Source organism: Podarcis tiliguerta, assembly GCF_965153285.1.
Source record: "Podarcis tiliguerta genome assembly, chromosome: 2".
Lineage (NCBI taxonomy): Eukaryota > Metazoa > Chordata > Lepidosauria > Squamata > Lacertidae > Podarcis > Podarcis tiliguerta.
The window spans coordinates 58,176,869-58,189,808 of NC_139535.1; the positions used below are offsets into that span (position 1 = coordinate 58,176,869).

The 12,940-nt window shown below is 42.5% G+C and overlaps 1 protein-coding gene across 4 annotated transcripts in view; it reads right to left on the bottom strand.

Annotated features, from left to right (window-relative positions):
* Positions 1–12,940, bottom strand: part of CYFIP2 (cytoplasmic FMR1 interacting protein 2) — a 64,848-nt gene that overhangs the window by 23,100 nt on the left and 28,808 nt on the right. For all 4 annotated transcript variants that reach the window (XM_083422548.1, XM_083422550.1, XM_083422551.1 and 1 more), the window contains exons 14-23: positions 12,671–12,837; positions 11,622–11,769; positions 9,861–10,014; positions 9,261–9,417; positions 8,076–8,172; positions 7,890–7,966; positions 7,198–7,306; positions 6,198–6,317; positions 4,714–4,913; positions 3,507–3,594 (exon numbers count right to left, since the gene is read on the bottom strand). In XM_083422548.1, coding sequence (XP_083278674.1) covers positions 3,507–3,594; positions 4,714–4,913; positions 6,198–6,317; positions 7,198–7,306; positions 7,890–7,966; positions 8,076–8,172; positions 9,261–9,417; positions 9,861–10,014; positions 11,622–11,769; positions 12,671–12,837 — 1,317 coding nt within the window. The remainder of the gene's footprint in view (positions 1–3,506; positions 3,595–4,713; positions 4,914–6,197; positions 6,318–7,197; positions 7,307–7,889; positions 7,967–8,075; positions 8,173–9,260; positions 9,418–9,860; positions 10,015–11,621; positions 11,770–12,670; positions 12,838–12,940) is intronic.

Consider the following 12,940-nt stretch of genomic DNA (forward strand, 5'->3'; position numbering starts at 1 on the left):
GTTATTTCTGAGTTTAATCAGAATCTCCTTTCTTGTAATTTAGCACCCAGAATACAAGCTGGCTCAATCTTCCATGTGACAGCCCTTTAGATGTTTGAAGACGGCTATCGTATTTTCTCTCAGACTCTTCTTTTCCAGGCTAAACATACCCAATTCCTTCAACTGTTTCCCACAAGGTTTGGTTTCCACACCCTTGGTCATCTTGGTTGCCCTGTTCTGCACATGTTCCAGCTTGCCCTTCTTAGATTGTAATGCCCAGAACTGGATACATTACTCTTGGGTGTATTGATTTTCACATGGCAAGAGTGTTCATCAACTGTAAACACTGAACTTTAAAATGACTAAAACAACAACAAAAAGATTGACCTGCAATTCATCTAAACGGCTGTTGCTTGATTTGCTGCCATTACTTACGTTTTACTGCAGCCCATAACATTCAAGTAAATCCATCACTCCAGAATGCCAAGTGCATCTCTGGAAGAGACTCATAGGCATTTCTCTTCTGACAGGTGAAAAACAGGAACTAAATCTCAAGAAAATAGCTGTGCTTGACAGCCCCTCTCATCAATCTGCTTTGGTGGGTAAATTTTACTCTTTGATATACTAGATCAGAAACTAATGAAAACCTGGCCATATACTTCTCTGGAGTCAGCACTGCATCCTAGATCCATCACCTGGGGTCCACTGGGCGTGTGGACCCCAGGAGAGCTGCTACGGAAATGTGGTCCTCAGTGTTAAAAAAAGGTTTCTCCACCCATCTTACACGATGAAGGGCTGCTTAGAATGAAGAAATAAATAATGAAAATACAGTGGTACCTCTGGTTATGTACTTAAGTCGTTCCAGAGGTCCATACTTAACCTGAAACTGTTCTTAACCTGAAGCATCACTTTAGCTAATGGGGCCTCCTGCTGCTGCCGCACCGCCGCCACGCGATTTCTGTTCTCATCCTGAAGCAAAGTTCTTAACCCAAGATACTATTTCTGGGTTAGTGGAGTCTGTAACCTGAAACATATGTAACCCGAGGTACCACTGTATACCAAGCAAATGAAGTGCTAACTTTACATGAAGCAGGTAAAATGGATCAGCTTCTGTTGGTGGTGGAATAGGAAAAGCGTTTGACTTACACAAAATTCTTCATTCTAAAGAATGGGAACTTAGTGGAGGAACAATCTATCTGCTGTGGCCCCCATGTGGAGGCAGCTGCATATTGCAGTCAAGATGGTAGCATCTCCATACTGCAGGTTTAATATGTATAAGTGCTTCCACATCAGTCCCAGACCGTCCTCCTTTCTGCGACACGATGAAAGTGCATGAAATTATGCATGGATAATTCTAGAACTCCTAGGCATCCAATGAAGGTGAAGATTAAAAGATAATAGGAAGTGCTTCTTCACACGGTACATAGTTAAACTATGGAACTTGTGGCCACAGGAAGCAGTGATGATCACCAACGTGGATGGCTTTAAAAGAGAATTAGGTAAATTCCTGAAGAAGGCTGTTGAAGGCTACTAGCTACGATGGAGGACTTCATGGTCAGAGGTAGTAATGATTCTGAATACCAGTTGCTGGAAACTGCATAAGGGGAAGAGTGCTCTTGGCTCAAATCCTGCTTGCAGGTATCCCACAGGCATCTGGTTGGCCACTGTGAGAACAGGATGCTGGGACAGATGACCCAGCAGACTCTTCTTAAGCTTACTGTGTGAAGAATCTCCATGCCTGTGCTGGAATAGCCTGAAGATCACTACTGAAGTACCATGGAGACCTTCCATTTGATGCAGAGGAACAATGTGTCATTTCACATTAGTCATTATTTTCAGATGGTTGTAACTGGTCTGTTGCTGGAGTAATGTGTAGATCAGATCTAAATCTTGGCTAACACAGACAATGACATTTCCTATCAATGTGATTTTGCCGTCTCTGCAAACAGATGGTACCATAGTGTTTTATTTTTTAAAATAATCACGTTTCAACCTTCTATAAAGCAAATATATACAGTGGTGCCTCGCAAGACGAAATTAATTCGTTCTGCGAGTCTCTTCGTCTAGCGGTTTTTTCGTCTTGCGAAGCAACCCTATTAGCGGCTTAGCGCTATTAGCGGCTATTAGCGGCTTAAGGGATTAGCGGATTAGCTGCTAAAAGGCTATTAGCGGTTTAGCGGCTTAGAAAAAGGGGGTGGGGAGCAAAAAAAAAATCTCAAGACTCGCAAGACATTTTCGTCTTGCGAAGCAAGCCCATAGGGAAATTCGTCCTGCGAAGCACATCGAAAAACGGAAAACCCTTTCGCCTAGCGAGTTTTCCGTCTTGCGAGGCATTCGTCTTGCGGGGCACCACTGTAGAGTCATTAGCTCTGATTAAAAACCCGAGCCTAAAAATACAGATTGTGATGATCCAAAGAAGTGATCGGAGCGCACCAGGGTGGAGAACTTGAGGAACATGTCTACAGTTGGGGGCCTTGTTGTAAATGCCTTCTTCAATTCCCACTGCAAATATATCAGCACTGTCTACTTTAGAAAGAAGTTTCTGTCTTCAGCAGTTGGAACTGCCATGAGCAATGAGCAAATTTCCTGCTGTGCCAGCATCCTACTCTCTCTGTGTGTACACCTTTGGATTATGGCCATTAACTCAATGATTTTAATGAAAAACATGTTTACCATGTTTGCCTCAGTCCAAAGCTCTACAGATGCTCTGATTAAAGAATAAGCTCCAGAATTTGCATTGATTGACTTCTTCATTCATTGTAGTGTTGGGGGAAGGCTTTGCATATGGCCTAACACTGCTTGCTATGTACATTGGAACATTTTTTTTGCCATGAAATGAACCTCAGGTTGGAACAGAAAAATGTACAGGAGCCAAGAATCTGATCCTGCATTGTGATTGTCATTTGATGGAAATACTTAAAACAACAGTTTCCCAGGTCTGACATCATGGGAAACCATGGTTTTAAAAACCCACAAATGAAGGGTACTTGAGAACAGAGGAGATGGGGTGATGAGAAGGAAGCCATAATTTATTGGACTGGGATCATTATGCATCAACCAGGCCCATCTGTAAAGGGGTAATGGATATACTTCTCCAAAGCTTGTTTTTCTTAAGGAAAAGCCAATAATAAGGAGAAAAGGAAGTTGAGACAACAGGTGGGGTGATGGATATTGCGATATTTGTCCAATGATAAAGGAACATTATGGGAGGGTTAGTAACATTAACATTTAAGCAAGGCAATGCAGTAATGGAGCACTGATGCAGACAGTTTGTGTAATGATGTGAGGACTGCACCAGCCCCCCTGCAGTATTTCCTGGCACAAATCACATGGAAACTGGCCAAATGGACATCATTTGTGAAAAATGTCTCACTGACCCTCAGATACACTAATGTTACAGAAAGCCGCAATGCAGTTGCTATGCTCTGACATTAACTGAATTAAGGTGCATCTTTCATTAAATCATTCATTTAAATGAAACTCCTTCCAAACTGGACTCTGAATACCCAGTATGTTTCCTGACTCACCTTAGATCCATAAAGATAGTACGGCTGGACGTTGGCTGGTTTATCTCTCTGGGGTTCTTGGGTAAATGGAATTGCTGTCCGTACAAATCTGGTATTTGTGAAAAAATGGAAGAAAATGGCATCCGAAGCTTGTTTTGGAGTAGATGTGTATTGCACTATGATTCCCTCCTTACATTATTACTTTATGCACCAAGTTAACTAATTGTTTTCCTGCATGAACTGGCAGTTTTACTAATATTTTCAGTTAGAAACAATATTTTCCTATTTTTATTGTATTCACCTACCAAGTACGGTGAAAAAAACCCCTTTTATTTTACTTGTGAAATGAACATTTCTAACTGTTAATACCAATCACTAGAATTTCAGTGTTACTGAAAATATATTTTAACATAAATGCTTCTTCAAAGAACTGTATCAAACAATGCTACATATTTTTATCCGCAGTTTAGTCAATAAGCTCATTATAATATAATATAATGGAGCTCCGTGTCTATTATGAATTCTGTGGGCTGTATCCAATGGTGTAGAAGGCAGAGCTCAGTCAACCAACCTTTCTCTTCCTCTCCTCCCTCCTCCAGCCTCTGAAAACTCTGCAAATGTGAAAAAGGGCTGCAATATGAGGCAGGAATTATCCAATATCAAGTGGCAGGATTTTGGTCCAGTAGGACCCCTGCAGGGGCTGCGGGGGGGGGGGGGGAGAGATCAGCTGTATGCTTTTCGTTCCCACAACTTTGGATACAACCCCATCACATTTGTACACAAATATTTACAGTATCCTCTAAGACTCCCACATTACCCAGCTATATGTGACCCTTCCCCTTCCATCCAACCCTGACAGCTTAATGAGATGTCTTTTTTTCTGATCTAAAATTAACTATGCCAAAACCCTGACCAACTCAAGAGCAATGCCTATAATTGTTTTCAGTTTCAATACTCTATTGTGAAATGGATTATGTGTAATCCACCTTGGTTTGGGTCAAGAAGGATGAAGAGCATGAGTCTTGAAATGCACCCATAAGCTATAACTAGCCTTCAAACTGCACCTCACTTTGAATGACATAACTGTAGAGTTGGAAGGGACGGCAAGAGTCTAGTCCAGCCCCCTGCAATGCAGGAATCTTTTGCCCAATGTGGGGCTCGAACCCACGACCCCCAGCTTAAGAGTCTCACGCTCTACCAACTGAGCTATTTGACATTTTCTTCTTACCTGTTAGTAGACCCATTGTAGCAGTAATTAGGTAAAAAGTCAAAGTTCAGCTCCCAGAAGACATGCAGGGTGATGCGACCATACGGAGCCGAGACATTGTGATTGGCCTCTCGGAACATGGCATCGAAACTGTCCAGGGTCATGTGCTTGCACAGCAGTCTGTGCGTCAGACGGTTTATCTCCAAAAGCCATTCAAGCTCCTGCACCCAAAGAAAGGAGTGGGCACTTTTCTAACAGGTTGTGGACTGAAAACACCATACATCTGATCTGGACTGATGCCAGGGGAAGAATTATAAAGACAACACAATATTCTTAACAGTTATATTTATACCGCTTACTTACATCAGCTGACTAACCCTTACAAAGCTTATTATTGTACCCATACTGCAAACTGTAGAAGAAAGGGGAGACGCAGGCTGAGACACAGTGACCTCCTAAGACCACTGACTGGATTCATGGCAAGACTTAAGGGGTTCGGGCTGAATTTTCACAAGGCAATCTCTTAGCCATTGTATCACACTTGGCAATTTCTTAGTGACCCAACTATTTGAAAATCTCATACTCCAGTGCACGGTTATTTATGCCTCTTCTTTGCCAAGAAGAGAACCAATAAATTTTATCTACCGTATTTTTCTGTCTATAAGACGCCCCCATGTATAAGACTCCCCCCTATTTTTGGGGACTCAATTTTAAGAAAATGAGGGGAGATGGCCCAAAGTTGTTGAGCTTCTCCCCCCATGCAGCTGCGGGCAGCAAACACTCCCTAGATCGTTTCCCGCTTACTGCAGCATCGGAGGAAGTTGCACTCCTACCAACTGGCTGGCTGGCGGGCATGCCACCCCCCCCCCCATTCCACTGTCCATGTATTGGACGACCCCCGTTTTTTCACACGATTTTTGAGTCACAAAACCTCATCTAATACATGGGAAAATGCAGTATGTTATGCTGAATGCCCAAGGTGTGGAGGCTATCAGCAACCACTAGAGGATGTTGACAGTTCTTCCCCCATCTGGAGATAAGTCCAGTGAATGTGGACAGTCTCCTTCGGCACCATTATCAAAAGATGCATTTAGGATTGACAACTTCCCTTTCTGATTCCTGATTGTAACATATCCATGAGCAAGACCTGAATCTACATACTGTAAGCACGTTAGTAATAAGAGAATAGACTCCACTGGGGATTATAAATATACTAGAGATGCAATATTTGTGCATTGGGAAGTAGGTCTTTCCATTCTGCTTTCTCTCCTTAATCCAGATCTGAGAGGGTCTTGGGAAAGATCATATGGTGCCCAGAGGCATTCTGACTATGAGAGATAATGTATCTGGATCTTCTCTCCACAGTACAGCTGTTCTATGTAAAAACTTACAAAATTGAAGAAAGGAAAAAACATGTTGAGGTTACTACTGTTGTTATTGAGGAACACCCCCCTCCAACCTGCATCCTGTCATCCAGCCTTAGTAGAGCCTCTGGGAAAACTTACCACAATGGATGTCAGATCCTCACTTTCAAAGCGACTAATGGCCTGGTCTAGCGATTTGTACATTGCGGCTGAGATACGCTGAGTGATGAGTCTATTTAGGTCGATGGATCGGCCCAGCAGCTGTGGAAGTCACAAGACAGACAGCAAGTGAGAAGATGATTAAGAAGTGGTCCTTGATTCGGAATTACTATGCAGAGAGAAAGAACTAACTTGTACCCCAAATGTATGAGTTGGCCTATCTATAATAAAACGGGGGTAAGGATTTTGATCCATTCATTTCAGCAGCCAGGGAAAGCCCATGCTTGCAAAGGAATATGCACAAGGATCTGCTTCCTCCACTGTAGTAAAACTGAGGGTAAGGGAGTAATTTTATGCATGAAGTGGAGCTTCAGTCGGTAAAACAACCCCTGCTGCCTGGGGCATATGAGCGAGAAGGGCTGTAGCTCAGTGTCTGCTTTGAATGTAGAAGGTTCGGTCCCACACCTCCAGACAGGGCTAAAAGAGAACACTGTCTGGGAGGCTCCCAATTAGTGAGCAAGACAATACTGAGTAAGATGGACCAATGGTCTGACTCAGTATAAGGCAGATTCCTATGTTCCCATGGAAACAATAAAAAGGGGAACAAAGAACGCTTCCATATTTGAAAGTATGCCATGAGATGAATGGATGAGAAATGCCAACCCATAACTGTCCATTCTACTAAAGCCCATTATTTCACTAGGGATAGAAATCATATTATAAGTACATTCACACAGTTACTTTTAAGGGCCAAAAAATGTTTGCATGTGTGTGATGCTTCTCACCATAGGTTGAAGCAACTACAAGAGTACCTTTGGCTGGCTTGGGATCTGAGGTGTGCTATATAAAATTATTTAGGCTTTCATATTTACATCTCTGTGCATGGCAGAGATTGGCAACGCACAGATGTCTGGAATGTAAACCCAGCTGGCAAGCCAATATAAAAGACTGGGAATCTTGTTGCAACCGACTTAAGTTGTACCTGGACATGTCTCTGTTTGAGTAACGTTTCATAGCGGTTGGATGGCGGGTAAGGTATAATCACTCCATAATTCTTACATTCAGCCCGGAATCGTTTATCCAATAATACACTGTAATTGGAAAGCAACTTGTCAATGCTTTTACTTGAATAGCTTTATGTTATTAACAATATTTCACCTAAAAGTAGAGCTAGGCAATAGGTGGTGAACTTGATGCGCCCCAGAAGTCCAACAGAGTCAGGAGGTCTCCATTTGGCTACCCCTATGCTATACACATTCAGCAAGGGTATCTGAACCATCAAATTAATTGTGGGATTTAGTGCATGAAAAAAATCTGTAAGTTACTAACATAGAAGTTCTGTTTCCATGGTGCAAAATTTGGAACAGAGGTTAGGCAACATATTTTGGATAAGTGACAATATTTAGTTGTTAAAAAGGTAGTTGCCAATAAAGAGTATGCAATACTAAGCAGTTCGTGTTATTAACATGGACCATTTTCAACACTGTGCTAACAATCTCCTCTCATTTCCCAGCAATGTATATTTGTTGTGATCTCACCACCTGCACAAAGCCATAAGATCTTCAGATAAGGAAGCAGTCTGTCCTTTAAAGAAGTACATAGCAGCTGATACAACACAGTTAAAAGCTTGCCATGTTTTGACAATTGAACCAAAACCGAGCAGAAGTCTCCTACCTGCCAGCCATTGCTTTATAGTAAGCAAAGATCTGGTCTGCCAATTTGTAAACAAATTGATCAAAACACAAGTTGACCTGTCAGAAGAGTGAAAGAAACAGGCTTTAGGACCAATATGCATAAGACTGGACAATTGTTTATGAAGTTACAAGAACAATTAGGTAAGAAAAAAGAAAATAAGCTCACTTCTGCTTCAATTTCATCATAGAGAAACTGCTTTTTAAACTTGGTCAAAGCATAATAAGCGCTGTCGTTGTAGAGGTCCAATGGATACAGCACATACCTGCAATGAAGGAAACAGGCTTAGGACATGCCAGCACAGTGTTTGGGTATGACAGTCACCTCCGTTTCTTTCTTCTTTAAAGCAGAAGTTCTCTGCCTGCTCACTTAGCACTAAAGCCAACCTGGAGTGCGTGGAATCTTGCACTCAAAAGTATTTGTATATGAGCAAGAAGGGAAAGGGCACGTGGGAAGCATGGGTAGGAGGTGACATGTCCAAGGGTGCAAGAAGTAAGAAGAATGGCAAATGGGAGCCAGTGATGGCAGAGAACGGAAGACCTGATAGATATAGTACCAAAAACTGTCCTTGGGATGGCTATATTTCACTGGTACAGCATCTGCTTTGCATGCAGAAGGTCTCAGGTTCAATTCCTGGCCTCCTCATGAAGGGCTGGGAGAGAACCGTGCCTGAAATCGGAGAGCTATTGCAAGTCAGCATGCACAATACTGAGCTACATGGGCCAATGGTTTGACTCTGAATATGGCAGCTTCCTGTCAGAGAGATCAGGACCTGCATTTCAGTGTGCAATGGACACTTCGTAAGAATGTGTTTAAAAACAAACCAACCAAGCACACCCAGTGGAAACTTAGTTTCATGCATAAAATGTAATCAATATTTACAATTTAACAATGCATGTTATTAATCTTCTGACTTTTAAAAAACGAATTTCTTCACACACACAAACTGAAACTGATGGAAGAGTTTGAACTACCCAAATGAAACATACCCCCCACTGCCATAAATCAATCTCACTTGTTTCACAAGTCCTAAAAAGACCAGAGGGATGAATGCCGATTTTATGCATCACCTGAGGAGGCCCCCCCCCCATTAGGCAAAACATCTGGCTTACCCTTTAAGATAGTCCTCATTGCCATCCACCCTTCTGATTGCAAAAGGAGACAATGTACCCCAAATGAAAGGCAAGTAAAGATGGAATAGTACCTGACCTTAGACACTAGGCCACTATTTCCTTTTACATGCTAGAAGGAATACATGCCACAATAAAGACAAATGCCTTCAGTTTGCCATCTCAAAGATATCCAACCCATTTATTTCCACAGATGCATTCCACAACGTCCTTGAGCTCTTACTCCATCATAGAAGGTTCTTTGGTTTCCAGGATGTGATCTGTTAGAATCCAAGGCATAGACATCTCAATAGGGAACTGAATCCGGCGGCCCATGGTCAACTCCAGAAAAAATTCCCGGAACCAAAGCTGGGATAGGTCACAGCACTGTTGGAGGGCCTCTACAAACACAAATAGCGAAGGAAGGTTTAACACTTATGAAGGATGAGCAGAAGGCTAGTCTACATCTGCTATTATTATAAATTATAATATATATCAGATATAAAAGCATATATGAGTTAAGAAAAGAGTATGTACATGATATACGATTTTTATTTTAAGAAATAAACATGCTTCATGACCATAAACTACTGTATTCAAGAAAACAGTTTAAACACACATGGTAGCAATTTCTGACAAAGTTCACATCCAGATCTAAAAGCACCTTAAGATGAGCTACAGCAAATGGGAGAGATTCTCCCAGATGCTACTATCCTTTGAAATGTTAACTCATATAAAACATGTATTCATATCAACAGAAAGGCTGCCTGAGACGCTACTATCCTTGACGTATTACACACATCAAACATGCATTCATATCAAACCTGCGACTGTTACTACCTACCACTAATGTTGAGAAGATGAGTGAAGAAGAAGGACTGTTTGTGGAACTCTTCAATGGCCAGAACTATTGGTCCATCCAGGCTGCTCCTGAGAGTCTTCTTTGAGCCACTTTTGTCTGCAATGAGCGATTCCAGCATGGTTCTCACCATATAAAGCTGCAAGAGGAGAGCGATTATTCTTATTATGCAGGCAACCCCCCATTTACCTGTGTTCAATATGTACGTGACTGCGCATACAGTCACAATAAAATTTACTTCCAAGTAAATCGTGCAAAACCCAGAAGTGAATTTTAAAATGGCAAAAACCTAGAAAGGTCAGAAGAGGCATGGAAACAGCACCTGGCAATCCCAAGAACCTTTGCAAGTGCAAACCCAAGAGCCTTTGCACCAACCACTGAGGCCTATGGAGGGTTGGGGTTTCGAGCAAAGTTTGGAGAGAGCTTGGATTTTTTTTAAGGGGTTTTCAAGAATGTTTGTAGGCTTTTCCAATTGTTTTTCAAATATACACACTTTCACTGATGCGTACAGTGCCTTGGAATGTAACCCCTGCATAAATGGGAGGTTGCCTGTAGTCTGCATCATCTCCTACAGCTAATGACTGCTCAAGAGTGAGTTCATCTTTTTCTTAAAAACCTATAAACAAAATTCCAGCTCAAAAGCTTGTGGGCAATTTATATTTCCCATGCCACTTAATTGCTTTGCTCAACCTGGAACACTGTAGTACAGCTCCCATCAGCCCCAGACAGCGTGGCCAATGGTCAGGGATGATGGGAACAGGAATCTAAAACATCTGGAGGGCACCAGGTTGGGTGGCTCTGTGGGTTAAACCACAGAGCCTAGGACTTGCCGATCAGAAGGTTGGCGGTTCAAATCCCCGTGACGGGATGAGCTCCCGTTGATCAGTCCCTGCTCCTGCCACCTAGCAGTTTGAAAGCACGTCAAAGTGCAAGTAGATAAATAGGTACCACTCCAGCGGGAAGGTAAATGGTGTCTTCGTGCGCTGCTTTGGTTTGCCAGAAGCAGCTTAGTCATGCTGGCCACATGACCTGGAAGCTGTACGCCGGCTCCCTCAGCCAATAAAGCGAGATGAGTGCCGCAACCCCAGAGTCGGCCACGACTGGACCTAATGGTCAGCGGTCCCTTTACCTTTTAAATAGCTCCAAACCAATGAATATGAAAGGTCCTGTGTGTTACATGTTGATTGGAATAATATCTTGTCCCTCAGAGAACTACTGTGGAGGCGGAGGGGAATGAAAACACCATTTCCAGCCTCCATTATGTATACGTAATACTCCAGCACCATTTACTAGATTTTCATTTCTGACAGTGCCAATCACCTATTAGGTGAGAGGATCTAACCAGACTTCCAGAGGACCCAAGATGTGACCTACACCACCTGAGTTAATAGTGTTGATATCTGTTTGTCAGGAGAATCAAGGCTCCTTGAAAAGGAAAAGTGGACAAGCAGGCTGATGTTACTGGAGAGGCTCCTCCTTTTATAACCAATGTGTTTAATGCTGAACTGCGAACCAACTGCACGTTTAGAACAGAAAACAATGTTACGAACTGCAACATCCTACTTGCTAAGGACAGTGCGATTCACAGAACGTAATTCACACATTACATAATTATACATGATATAATTAAGACAGCGTGACTGGTGTTAAAGAGAAACTTTGAAACAAAAGCATTCTAAATGTTTAGTTTACAGACACAACATCTTAGAGTCCCAAACTGCTCTCAGCAGAGAAGGGGGTACATACCTGTGTGCTAGAAGGCCCTACAGCTCGGCGTGGGACCTTGATATCGAAACCGCCTTTGGGGTCCTTCTCGCCTCTCAGACAGGGGTCATTTGGAGGCTCACGCCCTCCCTCCCAATCACAGATTGTCTTTCTAATTGCCTGGAGGACACTAGGAAGATGAAAGAAATTCGATTCAACTCTCCACTGAATAGGGCCTAGTAAATCACTGTTTCTTCAGACTGGCCTACTTCACAGGACTGATGCAAAGATACAATTAATACAGGAGCAGTGTGGGTCTTTTTAAAAGCCTTGGGGCCACAGTGCCTCATGGGAAACCTGATAGGGCCAGTGGTACTGTGACCAGAGGCCAAAATGGGTCACACAGCTTATGTGATCCTTACCTTCCAGCCACAGGAAAGTCAGAGTTTTATACATAAACACTCTATGCATGTGGCCCTTTGGAGTTTATTAATAAAGCAGTTTATTAAAATACATGGGAATGTTGGTGTTGTCTGTTTATCCAATCATCATCATCATGCTATGTTTATCCAATCATCTGTCTGTTTATCCAATCATCATCACAAGCCCTTGGACAATCCTGCAATTGTTGGGGGATTGTGAACCTTTGTCTTTATTGCTTAGGAACATCCTGAGATTATGGATTATGGTTTTAACCATGTCAATAGCTGCTATTGTTCTTTTCTTTCAACACAGCTCTTGAGTATTATGTAGAAACAAAGGAACATTTAAGAGTAGAACTAAATTATGATTGACATGGAGTTGCCAACAAACCCATGTCAAATTTTCCCTCCCTCCCTCATGTTCAGAGATGCTAACTCCTGCAGTGACCTCATTCAGTTGTGTGTTGCTCCGCCCCTATCAGAAGGAGCCAATGATATGGAACATCAGAGGGGAAAGGCTTAATGTGATAATGCCACAAAATGGATTAACTCTGGGGGAACTGCATTCAGGGCTGCCATTTTTGACAGTATTGTGTTGAGTGCAGCATCTGGTTTCTCCCTTAAGATTTCACAGCCACGTTTTGCTTGTATTGGGAAGGCCGGCCTCACCTGATTAGGACATTCTTCTTCTTCCTGACAGCTTGCCTTAGTGGCTCTCTCAGTGTCACCTGAGCAAAATCCTGCAGAGCTGCATATATTGTGTTCCTGATGGCTTGGTTGAAAACACTCTCCATGCGGCCCATGAGCACCTGCAGACCTTTTATCATAGCAATCACCTGAGTAATTAAAGATAAAAAAGGACCTTTATTTTCAATGCCCTTCTGTAGTGAAGGGAAACATGCCAAGTCAATTCCCCCCACCCCCAAAACTAATGTTTGG